The 16,841-nt window shown below is 51.4% G+C and overlaps 1 protein-coding gene across 1 annotated transcript; it reads right to left on the bottom strand.

Annotated features, from left to right (window-relative positions):
- Positions 1 to 5,291: 5,291 nt before the first annotated feature.
- On the bottom strand, positions 5,292 to 16,835 carry SCNN1G (sodium channel epithelial 1 subunit gamma). The gene is made up of 13 exons (XM_035903543.1): positions 16,600 to 16,835; positions 15,450 to 15,744; positions 14,843 to 15,036; positions 13,786 to 13,889; positions 13,165 to 13,328; positions 10,143 to 10,241; positions 8,820 to 8,937; positions 8,263 to 8,341; positions 8,168 to 8,176; positions 8,005 to 8,053; positions 7,860 to 7,921; positions 7,583 to 7,658; positions 5,292 to 7,163 (listed from the first exon to the last, which is right to left on the bottom strand). The coding sequence occupies exons 1-13, from the start codon at positions 16,830 to 16,832 to the stop codon at positions 6,774 to 6,776; spliced, it is 1,872 nt and encodes a 623-aa protein (XP_035759436.1). The 5' UTR covers positions 16,833 to 16,835; the 3' UTR covers positions 5,292 to 6,773.
- Positions 16,836 to 16,841: the final 6 nt, after the last annotated feature.

Consider the following 16,841-nt stretch of genomic DNA (forward strand, 5'->3'; position numbering starts at 1 on the left):
CTCTCCCGGGGTTTGTCCACCCCCACCCCGCAGTGCCTCCCCAGCCCCGCTGACGGCATCGCCCGCGTGTGCCGGCCGGCGGAGGTGTGGGCAGCCAGCGATGACTCCGCACCTCCCGGTCCGTCCTGTTCGCAGGGAGATGCTGGCATTGGGATTAGTGCGGGAGCTGTGCCATGGCCTGTCACCACAGAGGGCAGCTCCTGCAACCATGGGTTAACCTCTGACTCACGCTTGCCTGACACCACTCCAGCGCTGCCACCGCTCGGGCCTGTGCTCGGGATGCCCGGCTGCCGGCAGCCCTCCTGGGGCTGAGGCTGCTCGAAAATACTTCCACAAAGCGCCGAGCACAGGCCAGGCTGGGGGGATGGCTCAGAGCTGGAGTCTGGCAGTGGGGGGTTGCTGCCCAGCTCCGGCTGGGTGGTGCTCACCACTGCAGTGTTGCTGAGATGGGCAGTGGGACCTTCAAGCCAAGGCAATGGTTTTGCACAATAAAGTGCCTGCCTGCCAGCACCCTCCGTATCACATACCCGGACACCGCAGCCTCCCGAGCTGGTGTGAGCCCCCAGCCCAGCGCTGGCCTGGGGCTTCCTGGCTGCAGGGAGCATGTTGAGCATGCCTGTGGCTTTAGGGTGTCATCGATGGACTACTGGGGTCTGGTGGCAGCTGTGGCTGCTGCTGGCAAGGTAGCACTGACTTCCCAGACCACAGGGCTGAGGCTGAGCAGGAGGCACGGGTGGGCTCTCGTGGGGCAGAGCCCCTGCCTTGGGTGTTCCCTGGGAGGTCTGACTGGAGAACGCAGCCCTGCAAGCCCCTTCGTGCATCTTTGGAAGAGAAACCTCCCAATGCTGATAGTTATGGAGCTGGCTCACCCTGCCCTGCAGGTGAAAGGGAAAAATTAAAATATCTACAGCCTCCAGCCCCGTCCCGGCCTCCCCCAGCTGCACCTTATTGCAGGGCACAAGAGCCTGAAAGGCTTTTCCATAGGCATGTGCTGGAGATGACTTTTCCCTGCCCAGCCCCATTTACATTAATGAGGCATTTAACTCCCAAACCTGTTTGTGGACCCCTGCAATGTCACCCGGTGTGGAAGGGGGCCCCCTGGGCAGCCTTTAACCCCATCAGTGCTGCCCAGCTGTGTCTGCTGGGAGCAGCTTTGGGCAGCCACCCCTTCGCTCCGAGGGATGCTGGGGTTACCCCTCCAGGCTGATGTCCCCGGGTCGCAGCACCCCAGGGGGCTGGGGGAAGCTGAGCCTTGGCCAGCTGGGGTTGGGAAGGGGCTGGGCCGCCTCCCAGATGGGTTTTCCAAGGAATGTGTGACTTATTGTTCATTGTCATATCCTGGGATCGTTCATTGTCACATCCTGGGCAGTTTTCCATCCCAGTTGCCTGCGAGGTTGCATGCTCCCATTTTTCTCTGGATTACCAGGTGAAAATCTGTCTGATAGGGAAACCACACACCCTTTCTGCACTTGGCCATCCCGTCTTCGAGTGACTTCTGTGCTGGGTGTTGATGCCAAGCAGTGAAACGAGCAGCGTGAGGGTGACTGTCTGTCTTGTTTTCCACCCAGGAAAAGCCTTTGCCCAGCAGTTTTGATTCTCAAAAGTCCTTAAGCAGCAAGTCCTGCCTCTGGAATTTGTTCCTGCACAGCTGCCGCTCTCACCATGGTTTTCGCAGCAAGCGTTTGCACCCTTGTGCCAAGGGAGCTGGGAGCACTGGGGAAGCCACCAGCTGGCAAGGCCAGCAGCGGGACCGATGCCGGCTCTGTAAATGTTTCCACCACAGCTCGCACAGACCAACCTCCAAACTCCTGCTGGCAGGACGAGCGCCCACGTAGCCTTTGCAGTGCTCCTTGGGGGCATCAGGCCAGGCTGGTGACTACAGAAATCAGGCACCCACGAGCAAAACGCCTGAGCTATTTGGGTCAGGGTTGGTAGAGAAGTTTTCTTGGAAAAAAACAGATTTGGTCCGTGCCCCTGAAGGCTCCTATGGGGCAAATGTGCATGAAGTGAGACAAAGCTGGCCTGGGTCTGGCCAGCCGACTCTGCGATGTGGTGTAAGGAGGTGTCCACTCCCCAGCAGGACAGAGAAGGGCTGGCAGGCTCCGTGTGTTTTCAAACCCTGTTTCTGTCTGGGCATCACTTGCTGGGAGAGGCACTAGTGGATTCCTGCCGCCCGGCAAACCTCTGTGCAGCTGGATTCTCCTCCTCCGGGCCCCCCCCTGCAGCAGCTCCTCCGTCACCCACAACTTTCTCCCCTCTGGCAGCGGCTGCTGCTGGGTGCTGCGGAATTGCTGAGCGAGGTTTGCCTGCTGCGTCTCCTCTGCTCCAAAGGGCTGATGCTGGCGTGCAGCCTTTCCTCCTGAGTCACTGGTACCTGCCTGCCGCAGGTTTCGATGCCTCTCCCCAGCCCATCCCGTGTCCCGGCACCGAGGCAGCACTGTGCCTGCGATGCTGCCCATGCCTTCCCTGCATTTTCAGGTACCGCAGCCGCTCCCCTGCAGCCCCGCTGTGCCAGCGAGCAGGGGGCTGCCTGATCCCATGCCCTGCCCAGGGCTGGCCGGGCTCCCACCGCACACCACCAGTCTCCCAGGAATGCTGTCCGCATGGGAAGAGCCCGGGGTCCCCACCTGACCCCCAGAGCAGCATCAGCAGGGATATTGCTGAACCACAAATTTTACTGCCTGTTGTTCCCATAAACTCCAAGCTGAGTTTCTCAAAGGCTTTGAGTTTACGACATTTAGTGTGTGTCAGACCTGATTCTCATACTGTCCTGGGTAGTTTTCTGTGTTTAAGATGACTCAGGATTTCAGCAGGGTTCGGTATTTAATTCACGATGAAGTAATCCGGTTCTGTCACTACTCCGTGGCTTTCTGCCTCCTGAGGATTATTCACACAAGGAGGAAAGGTGCTGTGCCTGCCCCGGGAAGTAAATGCAAAAAGCACCTATGGAAAACCTGTGTTTTTCCAAAGAGTTTAAAGTTAGTGTTCGTGCCAAAGAGCTCCTGGCAGGACCATGTCCCGGGGTGTCGGCCAGAGAGGCCTTACAGGCACGCTGCAGGGGAATGCTACGCTTAGCGGCCTTGCTCTCAATCAAGCGATTATTTTCCATATTAGACCTGCAGTTATCGGGTAGAAAGCCTGACCAGCCCATACAACTGCTTTCTTGCACAATTGGCACCACTAGGTTTATTTTAAAAGGTGTTTGTTTTGCTCTGGGATGCCTTTAAAAATACAAGGCTTTCTAAAATTGCCATGATTTGAAGTGCCATCTGCTTTACCGCTCCCACCGAGGTCTGGCTTCGCTCTAACAGATGCGTTACTGCAAGGCTTTGTCTGTGTTGCGAATCCACAGCTACCCCAGAGAAAGATCTGGGAACCAGCCTGCGGCATCTGCACGACACCGCCTCTGGCTGCCACCGTGGCGGGAATTGTGGCCGCTGCCGAGCATCAGGGACATGGCTGCCCTCCGAAGCCGTGTCCCCTCGGCCCGCCTTGAGCTGCACTGGCTGCTGGCACCTTCCCCAGCTGCAGGACCTGGGTGCAGCATGATGCTCCAGGCTGCAGCTGCGGGGGTTTCCTTCCTTTCCAGGGGGCTGATTGCATGATTAGCACCTCCTGAACTAACCCCGCTCTTGGTGCCAGCGGGCTGCTGGGAGCAGAGATGGGTCACTTGAGCAGCCTGAGAGGAAGAGGAGTCCCTGTGTGAGCGGGCTCGGCAGCAGGAAGATGTGCTGGCCCAGCAGCAAGCTGAGGTCCCATGGCCCCTCCTTGGTAGAAGAACTAAGTGAACCTTGCAGGTCCTGCGGAGAGCAGCTGTCTGTTCAGCATTGTTGTCCACACAGGTATGCCTGAGGAACAGGGGAACCGTGGTACGTCCCACTCAGCAATGTTTGCTTGCTTTTTTTCCCTGGGAGATGTTTCCCCCCCCTCCCAGTGTTCAGGGGAGGGCTGTGCTTTGGAAGAGTTGGAACAACCCTTGGTACCCACCCAGGCTGGGGGATGAAGGGATGGAGAGCAGCCCTGCCCAGAGGGACCTGGGGGTGCTGGGGGAGGAAAAGCTGGCCATGAGCTGGCCATGTGCACTGGCAGCCCAGAAAGCCAACCTTACCCTGGGCTGCATCCCGGGCACCATGGCCAGTAGAGCAAGGGGGGGGGGGTTGTTCATCCTGGAGAAGAGAGGGCTGCAGGGGGACCTTATTGCAGTCTTTCAGTACTTTAAGGGGGCCCAGAGGAAAGATGGGGACAATCTTTTTAGCAGGGCTGGCTGTGACAGGACAAGGGGTGATGGTTTTAAACTGAAGCAGGGTAGGTTTAGCCTGGATATAAGGAAGAAATCTTTTACCATGAGGGTGGTGAAACCCTGGCAGGGGTTGCCCAGAGAGGGGGTGGAGGCCCCATCCCTGGGAACATTCCAGGCCAGGTTGGACGGGGCTGTGAGCAGCCTGGTCTGGTTCAAGGTGTCCCTGCTCCCTGCAGGGGGTTGGGGCTGGATGGCCTCTAAAGATCCCTTCCAACCCAAAGCATTCTGTGATTCTATGACCCTAGCGACTATCTGTGTCTGGAAGGAGGCCCTTAGGTGTCACTGAGCCAAACCAGCTCCTATATAAAGAAGCAACAAACTGGAAAGGAAGGAGCTTGTTGTAAGACATTGCCTAGCTCTGAAGTTTGCTGTTCTTTCCCCTGCTGCTGCAGTCACAACAGCTCATGCCTGCAACACAGGGGGAGGTGGCCCGGGGCGCACATGCCTTTTGGAGTCTACCCCAGGGTTTTCCTCCAGGTCTGTTCTGCCACTGTTGTAAATGGGGCAAGTCCATGTCATGAGAGCCGTTATCTGCTGCTGTATTAGAGAGGTGATGGGGACAAGCAACTGTTTGCTCTGAGCACTGCGCCTTCATGGGTTTGAGAAGGGGCTCTGAGGCAGACCGAACCCCGTTCTCTCTTATCCTCTGGTCCCCAAAGGACTGTCCCGGAGTGGAACTGCCTGGAGACGTCAGCGGTTCCAGCATTTTCAGTCACCTTGCTGGCTAATGCTGCTTTCCAAAAGGCTTTTTCACCATGCACAGGCTTGCTCCCCCAGCCAGGGCCAGCAGCGATGCAGGCAGCCCCACCTCCACAGGGGGCCCGGGGCACCTGGCAGCCCCAGGGCAGGCACAGGCAACTCCCGTCATCTCCTGGGATGCCTGCATGGAATTGACTCCCAGACTGCTGATTTAAAAAAAATAATAAATGCAAGCAGTTATTCAAAAATATATCTTTATTTTCTCAGTTTATCAGCTCTTTAAATAGTCCAGTTAAAATATGTTTTATTGCACATTAAAGAACCTTTCTGGATTCTCACTGTCCTATAAAATAAGCTTATATAGAGAAAGAAAAAGAGAGACTGTCTTACGCTTATACATGTGCACACACACACATGCTCTCAACCACTCTTGCTCTACAAAAACCCTAAGCTGCTGACCCGGCATAGGCTACGTTCATCCTCAACGTCTGTAGTGTGCTCTAGGCAGCTAAGAGTTGGCTGTGGTGGGGAAAAAGGCAGGCGCAGGGCTGGGAGCAAGGGGAAGGGCGCTGCCACTGCAGCTGGGTGCCCTGGAGGTCTCTCCACAAGCGCTGTGCAGACGCTGGCAGCAGCCTCTGGCTGGCCTGCGGTGCAGGGAGGGCCTGGTGCGATGGCAGTAGCACGGCACGGTGCACAGCAGGCAAATGCAGGGTGTTGACATGGCACGGTGGAATGGGGGGGTGGAAGCAAGGTAGACAGTGTAGCAGTGGGGCAGGTGCATCCTCCGGCTGCCTCCTGTCCGGGCTGTGTGTGGAGCCCAGGGCAGCTCCAGCTGCTGCTCAGACCCACATGGCTCCGTCCCCTCCCAGGCACCAGGGCACACAGCTAGGGGCAAGTGGGGTGGCTGCAGGAGGGAAGTCGCTGCCCAGGGCTGAGCAGGAAAAGGAGCAGCCAGCTCTCTTTGAGGCTTCTGGGAAGCTGAGGCCAGGTGCTGCTTGACAAGCTCCTCTGAGGTTATGCTTAATGGCCAGCTGGAGCTATGTAAGATGAAACAAGCTCACAGAGCACGCAGTTCATTATTGTGATCTGAATTAGATTTCCTGCCCTTTTTCAGATGTTTCTTTTGGGATGACCCAAGTTCTCCTACTCAAGCTGTGTAATAATTTGCTCTACAAGCACATCTCCGGCTATCCTAACTTTTCATCTTGGAAAGGACAGGTCCTCAGGCCACCTTTGGAACCAGGTTCCTAATCACAATTCAGCTTGAGAGCTTTCCTTCTATCCAATCTGTGCTCTTCCCAAACCTCTGTCATGCTCCTTCCTACAAACGTCATGCTGCATTCCTGAAAGCCCTGGGTTTTTCCCACAAGTCAAGCCACACAGCAGAGAGCAATTAGCGTTAATACTCAATGTGGCATCAGTCTTCTGCTGTGGAGTAATTCCTGCCCACTTACAGTGGGGCGTGTGCAGTTGGTGGCTAATGTATGCCTCTGTCTGGCAGGACTTCCCAGCTCAGTCCCACATCCTGCTCCAGCCATCTTCTGCAATGATTAACTTGAGAATTGATGTTGCTTGAGGTTCCTAATGTCTCTGAGCCCTTGGCTTTTGTGTCTGAGCTTTGCTCAGAGAAGCTTTGACTGCAAGTTCAATCCCTGAATAAGGGTCTGACCCAACAGCCCTTCAGTGCTCGTTTGGATGTGTGCCTTTCGCCCCGGACGCGTGGGTCCAGCACCCACCTCTTATTTTGGCACCTGGATGGGTGGATAAATAAGCGTCAGTGTTGCCCAACCTCTAGCGTGTCAGGCAGCTGCTCTGTGAACGCAGTCTCTAGCCGCAAAGTGCTGTAATTGGGGGGGGGAGTCCTGGGCAAGGGGTTGTCCTGGGGCAGTGGCAGGCGGAGGGCGGTGTTGAAGGTGGGCAGGTCCTCATCGATGCAGACAGGGTTATCATGGCCCTGCCTCTCCAGATTGCTGGCCTGCGGTGGCTTCCCTGACCGGACCCTTTTTCGGTCGTTCCACCATTTCTTTGCCTTTTGCCATTGGCGCCGCATCACAATGGAAAGCGAATCGATGAAGAAGACCTCGACGATCTCAATGACACAAACGACTGAGCAGCTCATCCAAAGGCCCAGCTGGCCTCCAAAATTGGAAAGAAGAATGACAAGCTAGAAGAGAAGAGAGCACAAGGTTATCAGCTCCTGTGGGTGCTGGACATGTGTCCACAGCACTGCTGCAGTGTGCAAGGAGGCTGCACCAAGCTGGGGCACCCAGGGTTTGCTGTGAGCGGTACCAAACGCTGTGGGGCCTTCCCTTGCTGCCTGTGTTATCTTCTCCTGTTCTGCTCCAGCGGCAGCTTGCAGGTTACCCCAGTGCAGAGCTTGGGACTGGATGGTTTGAAAAGCAGCCCTGGATAAAAGGGCAGCAAAGGGCAGGACTGGGCGCTGCAGGGTGCATCATCCGTGGACGGTTTCCCGCCCCTGCCTGGATGGGACCACCCCTCTGGCAAGATGAGAGCTTCCAGCCTGTCTGGGAGGAAGAGCCGCATCTTCCCGGTGCTGAGCAGGGAACCGCTGCGCTCACTTACCGTGTTGGCAGGATTCTCTGAAATGAATCTCTCGTTCAGGTCTTTGTAAAACACCATGAGGTTTGCGAGGTCCGTCCTGAGAGACGGAACAGAAGGCAGGCTGAGGGTTTAGTAAAACAATAACATGAAACATACTGAAAAACTATGCAAATAACCAGTTGGACCAGTAGGGCTGGGCCGCTCTAAGGGAGCTTTTTCCCCAATTGCCATCATTAGGGCTGCCGAGATTGTATCTGAGCTTGAGGTGCAAGCTAGAAACACATACGTGGAAACTTACTTGTTCAGCTTCTTGTTGATTTTTTGTCCTTTGTCCCAAGAGAGAACTCGAAGCATCCAGTCCTGGAAGACAGACAGAAAATACTGCTGTGTAGCAGTGTGCGCTTGTGTAGAAAACCCCTGGAAAGGGAGCTCATGCTCCACACCTCCTCGGACCAGCTTGGGCACCGGAATTGAATGTGTGTGACGGACCAGCTGTCCCCGAGGGGATCTCCCAGCCCACAAGCCAAATCTTAGTTTAATGGTGAACTGCTGGAGGGGAAGCCCTGACCTGGACACTACAGGCTGAGCCTCTGGGAGGGCGCCCACTCCTTGAAGCTGCAAAGAGACACAGGCTGTCAGTTGTCAGCTCGAACTCCCACGCATGTGCAGCATTTTTACCTTGGGTTGTGGGCAGGACTTACCTGCAGGCGTCTTTGCAGATTTGCTGGCAGCCCAGTTGCTCCTTCACGAACTTTTCGTGCAGTCTGTAGTAGCAGTACACTGTGAGAAGGGAGCAGGACATGCATGTGAGAAGCCGGAAAGAAAAGCAATGATTTGCTACCTCTGCCAGAGTGGGGCTTCTGGGGTGTAGGTGGCCTTTGTGGCCATCACCTATGTGGTGGGGATAAAGAGATCTGCCCTATAAATATTGCAAAATGCTCTGAGAAGTGGCTGTCGCTTGCTATAGGCATGAACAATTGCCTCACCCTGTCAAGTCCTCCACTCAACACTTCTGTGGTGTGCACAAATGACAAGCAATTAGGACAACTGTCAGAAACAAGTCAATCTAAACAAGAGAGGCGGTTTCAGGCTCTGTGGTGTGGGGTCTTAAGTGGACTAAGGCAGATTCGCCTCTTCCCAGCGTGCTGTGGTGCTGGGTCAGGCCATGCTGTGCCAGCCAGGGACGGTGCTGTGGAGGGATGTGGCTGGCAGTGGGCGGCTGAGGCAGGTCCCGTGTGGGAGGTGTTTGAACACTTACTCCAGTTGGGATTTTTCTTGTAGTTGCAGTATTCTGCCCCAGCAGGTAAGGGCTGTGCATACTGGGCGCAGCCACAGGAGTCCACCATGGCCTTCTGAAAGCAGGAGTGCAGGCAAATCTGGGGGAAATAAGCCAAGAGCTGGTGTCTGAGAAGCACAGGCTGCTGTGTTTCCGCAGTGCTGAGCTCCAGGCTTGCGTGCACCTAAAAGCATCCTGTGTTTATGATAGTAGCAATAAGATGGGAACCTGTTTCCCTGGGCCTTCAGGCTCTGTTTTTAGTGAATACAAATGCAGGCAGAAAGTGCTGCGGAGGGTTTAGTGCAAGAAGGAATACAATCCTCTCCCAGGGGGGTTCTGTGAATGCCCCCACTTCCCCTATAGCTGTCAAAAGCTTCAGTGTTGCACTTGCTCTTTCCACAGTCAAGGAGGTTTTCAGTCTGCCATAGCATGCAGGCCATGAATCAACAACTAGGTGTGGGACGTGACTCACTAGTGAAAATGTTCACAGCTTCGACCAAATTGTGTTGGTGCATATTTGGAAACCTGGAATCGTAGGGATTAACAGGGCAGTAGAGTCAGTGCTTTGTGCTACAACACTTCACCGGCTGGAACAAGCAGGAACTGAACCTCTCTTTTTGAAATCCCAGTTGTCAAGCCTTTTGGTCCCAGTCCCAGCCCTCCTAAGCCCTGAGTTTCGGTGAAATACTGTTATTAAAACCCTGAGATGATGCCTGTGTGATCCTACCTGGCAATGCATCACAACAGATTTCAGGTATAATACCCCATAAAATAAAAACCCAGCCGAGGCACAGGCTTTGCAGTAGGCAGCAGCAAATATAATTACGATTCTTCAAGTGGAGAGCTCAGGAACAACTGACACTCTCCAAGTGGACCCAATTACAGAAACCATGCAAAATTAGTGGAAACTTACTCTGTAAACAAACATCCTGCTATCTGGATACTGATTAGATGGTATCTGTTATTCTTGGAGTCCTAAAGGTCACAATTTCTGGCTTCAAGGGTTACTAAGCTGCAACATTTACTTGGCCAATATTTTCCAGTCTCACATTGCTTGAAAATTGCCTAATGAGCTAATGTCCTCTCTTTATCTGACAGGGCGCCTAAGGGAACTTCAAACATGAACCACTTAGGAACAAAACTTGGATTTTTAAAAAGTGCTGTGGTATTTTACATCAGTGGTTAAAAGCAGCGACTTTGTGCCTGGGCTGTCCACAGTCTCAGATCCTGAACTACAGAATGTTGCACAGCTTTTTATGAAGGTAGCTTTCAAGCAACTGATAAAAACAAAGGTAACAGACTTACCTGGAGTGAGTAGCTCTTGTTGTAGAGGTTTTCTACTGGTATGTCAGCACCTGTCTCCGTACAGTCACTGTAGGGTTTGCTCAGCTTGCGAGACCGAGTCTGAGAACCAGAAAAGAACAAATTTTGGGTTTTGGAGTTCACAGAGAAGTGGAAGGATTTAGTGGCAGTTCATCACGATTCTGAAACTGTAAGTGCTGGGGCAGGTTTGAACAGCACATTTACGTTTTGCCATCTCAAATGATTTGTCAATAGCTTGTCAAAACAAGGGGTTTTTTGGTTTGTAATGTCCGTTTTCCAAAACGTTGTCTGGATTATCGGCGGTCTTTGTTGAAAACCTCTGCAGGAATGTAGAGATGGTATAATCCTTTATTCATATGTCTGCTTTCTCTCATTGTGAAGTCCTATAGGCGATGCATCGTTTGTCCTGGCTGTGTTTGTGTTTTGAGGGAAGGGAGGTGGTTGGTTTTGTTTGGTTTGTTTTCTGTGAAGACCCACACCTTCCTGAGCTGTTATTGCAAGGGCTGCTCCCGTTCTGTGGGTGAAACAGCACTTCAGGCTCCGCTAATGCTCAACACCACCTCTCTAAAATCACTCTACAGCAAATGTTTGTATCTCCTTCAGGACTTTTTCCATGTACTGCTTTGACCCTTCCTCTGTGATGAATGCTGACGCCTTTTCCTGTTCTGCAATCTCGTCTAGAGAAAAGAGCTCTGAAATGCCAAGTGCTGTGCCTGCGAGGTCTGCTGAAACCAGGGCTGGGAGCCCTCAAATTCACAAGACCCAATGCAGGTCTGTGAATCGTCTGCTTCCTGCAGACTGTCCTACCCCACTCAGCCCTGCACTAGTACTATCTGCAGTAATTACCCACTTAATAACAAAGAAAGTGGCCTGAAACCACAAGAAACGTCACGCATTTAAGAATCCTTTCACCTATCTTTCTCTACAGAGTTTAAAATTAGGGGCTGATCCTACAAAGGATCAATTTAGCAGGAACCTGAGAAATGCCTGCTTACCTTTAAGGCTCTGCCTTTGCATCGACAGGTTACTGGGGTCAGACCTGAGCGAGCATTACCATTTTTGTCTGCAGCAATGGAAGGCCACAGGCATGTATGGTGCAAGTCAGCTCTTTGAGAAAGATGCTCAAATCTCTCTTTGAAGGCAACATAGAAATATGTGATTTCAGCATTAGAGATGGATTACTTCTGAAAACTGAATGAAACCAGCTTTTAATATGCTTTTAACTTCCACAGATACTTTAATGCCAGGACACCTGCCTCAGCCTGCTGCTGTATCTCTTCTAGCAGATGATAGATCCTTTGTATAGATTTTTTGGTTTTTTGTTGCTGCTTATACTCCTACAAAAGCTTACTTGTTCATTCAGGTACTGAAATAATTTCCAAGCTAAATATTTAACTAAAGCACTGAAACTCCTACCAAGCAATGCCTTGTTTGCATTCCAAACATCTTGGAATATTTTTGGAGGCGGGGCGGGGAGCATGCAGCAGAAATACATGAGCAGTAGGTAACCTAGACACTGATGTCTACATTTGAAAAACAGCAATTGCCACGCTCAAGCCTCTGGTGAGCAGTGTTGTGTGTGGCACACGTCTGCTGTGTCCTCCTTCATGGATTTTGGTACAAGGACTGATCTGGCACCTCGGTGGTGCAGCCCTCTCCTGGCAATTGGCTCTCTGGAGTCTTCCTTTACTGGCAGTACAGTGATCACCAGCTTCTGTTTTGAGTCCAGAAACTGCATCCAGCCTCTATTTTGGCTGTTACCTTTGGATGCAATCAGATAATTTCCTCATGTCAAATCTTTTAAACTGAGATATGTTCAGTCTTGGTTGGTTTTTTTTTTATACTATATGCAACAGTCCTAATCTACTGTGCCAGGAAAATATTACATTAAACATCAAGACTCTGCCTGCAGTGACTTTCTCCTGTACGCTGTAATAGTTATAAAGGAAATAGTCTTGTGAGACTTTGCCTCCTTAACACTGTTCTGGTTCCGATACCTTCTGTTTACTTTTTCTTTGTTAGGTAGCATTCATCCCCACTGCTTAGACCAAGCAGGTGCTGCCAGAGTTCTCCAGAAAGCTGGAAGATAGTTAACTATTTGCACATTTTAAAACCATCAGCCCTGTTTTTAATGTCTTTTCTAATGCGTGGACTATCTAGATCTGGCACACCCAGCCAGGACAGATAAGCCGGCTGGCTGATGCATTTGACCCAAACCACCAGCAAAGAAAAGGCAGAGCTAAAATGCTCACTTAACAGCCCATCCAGATGAAAGGGGAAAGTCTGGCTTGCCTGATGGCACTGCTTTCACTTCTCTACCACGGAAAGAAGCCCCTTGGGTCAAATGCTTGTCTGCACTATGCTAATTGGGGAAATTCGGAGCTGCAGCCCTCCTGGCCCTTGCTGACAGCAATGGTGAAACGCTTCACTAGGCTGGCAAAGGCAGAGTCACTGCCCACGAGGTTTTCTTTACAGCTGGGATAGCAAGGAACCCAGAAAAACAAGCCTTACACCCACGAGACAGTTAAACGGGTTGTGCTGCAGTCGCCCCTACAGACCTGACCCTAATGTGGGTTTACCCACAGCTCGAGCTCCTTCTCTTCTGCCTGTGGAACCTGCGTGGGATGCAAACTCGTCTGCTTATTGCTAAAGCGAAACGGGGCACTTGACAACACATTTCTGTGGTTGCGGATTTTGCTGTGAAAACAAAATTAAAAAAGCCCCCCCAAAAGCCAAGGGGTCAGAGAAAAGGGAGAACAAGCAAAATCGCAGTAGCTGTTTGGTTTATAAAGACCTGATTTTTCCAACAGCCTCTGCACAAAGGAAAAGTTTGTTCAGAAAAATGCTATCACAGGATTTTCCTTGGGGTGCTTCAGCTGCTCAAGTGTGAGGTATCAGGTGCCTTCCAACTGCTGGCTACATTCAAGCATCGTATCTGTTCATATTTACATCGGTTTCAAGGAAACGGTGCCGTGCACCTGGAAACAAGATTGCTGTCACTCACAAAGTGCATCCCTATGGAGGTGGCCGCTGCAGTCTCGATTTCTGTGCCGATGTCTTCGATGAAGGGATATTCGTTTTGGTCGTGGACAATGATCTTGGCTCCTGTGGATGTCACCAGGAAGGGGTTGTAGTCTGCTTCGTCTATAAACAGAACAACCTGCAATCCTGAAGAACAGAGACAAGGCAGGAGCAGAGTTACACCACAAGCCAGAGCCATTTTTCCTGGTAAGGGAGGGCAACACAGTGTACTTAATATTATCTGGCCTGAAGTAGAACTGTAACAGCAAAGCAAAGCCTTTGCAGCGCTAGACTGAGACCCTTGCAGCAAGCAATGTCCCTCCGCAGCCCCAGGTACAGCAAACAAATAATGTCTCTGTAGAACATGGCTGAAACCTACTTCAAAAAGTTATATAACTGGGAAGCAGTAATTTCAGATGGAAAACATTAGTGATGCAATGATATTATCTCTGTATTCTCTGGCAATAGTTTGCACTAGTTCAAACAAGCATTTCCCCAATCAGCTTGCACATCTAGAGCCAACACATCAATCACTCTCCAGCAGGATCCAGTTCCCGGAACCGCTTGTTATCTAATAGTTCCTCTGCAAACTGGGTTTCCTTACCGTACTCGCTGCCTCCCGTGGAGGTGCTCAGGATCGTCCCGTTTTCCCCACTGTTGAAGGTATAGCAATTGCCGTGCAGGGGATGATGGAAACGAGTGAAGTGCCTGAAAGAAAGCAAATATTGTTACATTGCCCTCTGCAGTTTTAACTGTCTGTGGGAGGAAATCAGCAGATTTGGGCTTTTTTGTTTTGGCAGAGACATAGCAGGACTGGATGTTTTTTTTTTTTTTTTTTGGCAAGCAATTTATTTTGCTGAAAAGCGTGGGTCTTTTTCTTAATATCTTGAAACTACATGGAAATATGACCTGGTTTAATAGCATCAGCAAATGAAAAGTTTAGGAGGTTTTCATGTGGAAATGGGGGCTGAGAGGGTGGGGGAAGCAGATTTACAGAACCAGCAAGAAGATGGCGGTGGAGGGGGCAGAGCCCTCTCTCAATTGACAGCCAAGTCTCTAAAGGAACACGCATCTTCATTTTTCAGAGAAGATGTCATAGCCGCTGCCAGGCAGGGGAGGCTGAGGACACACCCTCCCGATTCAAGCACATTCATATCTTTCCTGTGAACATCCCCTCCCACTCAAGCAAATGTCTTCATCCCAAGAAAAGATGTTACATTTGCACAATTTGACCCACATGAGCAAAATGCCTTCGGTCACGAGAGTTACAGTTGCAGCTTGCTTTGCGCACGGCGGTGGGGAAATTGCTAAACTCCTGTGCAAGTGCAATCTTATCCCCACAGCTGCACGGGGGAACTCTGCCGTTATCCCTGGTACAAAGGGATGAGTCTCTGCTACCGGGACAGACAAGAATTGCACTGCCACAGTCACAAGCAGGTAGATTTGATTCTGCCAAAACCCCATGGGTTTATCTGAAATGCGGACAACGGAACACCAAGCCAAAGAGCGTAATTAAAGTTCACGAAGACGCAAATGTTTGCTTTAATTTAAAAATGGAAATGGTTCCTGCTGGAATTCAGCAAATACCAAATATTCAGTTCCTATGTGCTATGTACTTGGAAATAAGCTGTTAAGCTGGCAGGTATTTTCTGTGCACTGACCTTTTGTCACAAGATAGGCCATCAAAGAAACATGTCAGTAGAAGGTCATCTGCAGAATAACTCAATTTTTCTTTAGTCTCCAGGGGAATTTGTGCCATGATGTTCATGTAATGCAGCTTGTACCATTCTTGGATAGCATTAACACCAGAACTGAATGTATAAAGTGCACACTCACTGCTGTTGTTTGCATCGCACTGATAATTACAAAGGGGAAAAAGCATTTCAGAAGAAGTGAAATTACGTATTCTACAAGGTATGTGTGATACTGTTTCTCTTCCACAGGAATAACCACCTATGGAGTTATAGTAGCGCAAAGGGGACAAAGACCAAGTGATATGGTCAGACGTTTCAGGCCCACAGGACAGGCACTAAGGCACTAAGTCTATTTTGGGCAGACATCAGGAAGGCATTTCTCTCTCCAGAGAGCTGGAGGTGAATCTGTAAGCAGCCATGGAAGCAGGGCAGAATGGGCAAAGGAGTGGAGGGAGTGGTATTTCCCTATAAAGCCACCTAAGCAAGCAATAAAACTGGCTAGAGGGATACCAACCCCAAACACCCCCTCGTTGCCCCCCAAGGAACTTGCTGGCCAAAGAAGAGTGACACTCACCAGCTGAAAGCCAATGATATCATTTGAATCCCCGGAGTTCACTATGGATGAATCTTTGTGAAAGACGCTGCCCTCTATTTTCCTCTTCTGGCCACTGCGAAGGTCGATCACTGTCTTAGAGAAGTCCTCAAACTTCAGCAGAGGGATCTGTTTGAAGAAGTCACTCCCTGTGCTGTTCCGCTCATCCACTGACCGGCGCACCTTGGACTTGCCCTCGGAAAACCCGTAGAAAGTCTCCAAAGCTTTTTTGGTCTCTTTGTCCAATTCAGATAAATAGTCTTTCATGGAACTGTACCTGCATTGGAGACAATGTGATAGAAAGTGACGTCCCATCTCCCCTAAACACCTAGCTGCAGTGTTTTGCCCGCTGCACTGCAAATCTCATTGCTCAGGACAGAATTCTCTGTCGCAGACTCACACTGATCTCTCTTACTACCACAACAGTTCACATCGTCGAGGGCAGACACAGCCATACCCATGGAGAGATCTCAAAGCATGGACTGTAAGAAGCAAAGCAGACTGAACTACAGACAAAACCCTCGCAGACTCCCAAGCTCCTTGGAGGTTGCGTTAGCAAGCCCGAGGAGCCAGAGCATGTGGAAATAAGAGAGCTGGATTGCCCACGGGGACTGGGGTGGGCAGCTGGCAGCAGAACAGACATCAATGTAAAGTGTAATTTGGCAGGAGAAAAAGTATTGTTGATTGAGAATGTCAAAGCATCCTATCAGGAAAGAAAGAGGCAATGGAGGAGCGACAGATGTTCCCTTTCCATTCTTCAGGAGATGCTGTTGTTTGTAATCCCAGAACTTTGGTCCTGGGAAGAAGGGAATTTGCAGAGAACTAGGGAGCTGACCAGGGACTGTCTCAAAACAGAAAGCTAAATCGGCTGAGCCTAGCTCAGCAGACAGCAGGTGGGGGGTGTGATGATAACCCACACGTGCCTGAAGAGCATCAGCACAGCGGCAGATACGTTACTCAAAGTGCGGTAGAGGGAAGACCCACGGTTGGGGGAGACCGCTAACGGGCACCACCACGGGATAAGCCCAGTTTGAGGTTTGGTGTTGGGCTGGTGAGGGGGTGATGATGAGTTTGCCAGAGTCCCTGGCAGCTGGGGACCACCCTTTCCCCCCACCAGTGCCCTGTGCCTTACTTGTAGGGGTTGATGTTGCAGATGGTGACGGCGGGGAAGGGCAGCTTCTGGAACTGGACGGTGACGGAGACCGAGGCGCTGTAGTAGTTCATGAGCAGTTCCGCGCACTGCCAGAGGATCAGCCCGACGGCGCTCAGGGTCAGCAGGATCCAGATGAAGCGGCGCAGGCGGCCCCGGGACACCACGATGCGGCGGCAGCCGTGCGTGTTGGTGTTCAGGCAGTACCACCGCATCAGCTCGCT

This window comes from Egretta garzetta, unplaced genomic scaffold (genome assembly GCF_000687185.1).
Source record: "Egretta garzetta isolate BGI_Z169 unplaced genomic scaffold, ASM68718v1 scaffold71, whole genome shotgun sequence".
Taxonomy (NCBI): domain Eukaryota; kingdom Metazoa; phylum Chordata; class Aves; order Pelecaniformes; family Ardeidae; genus Egretta; species Egretta garzetta.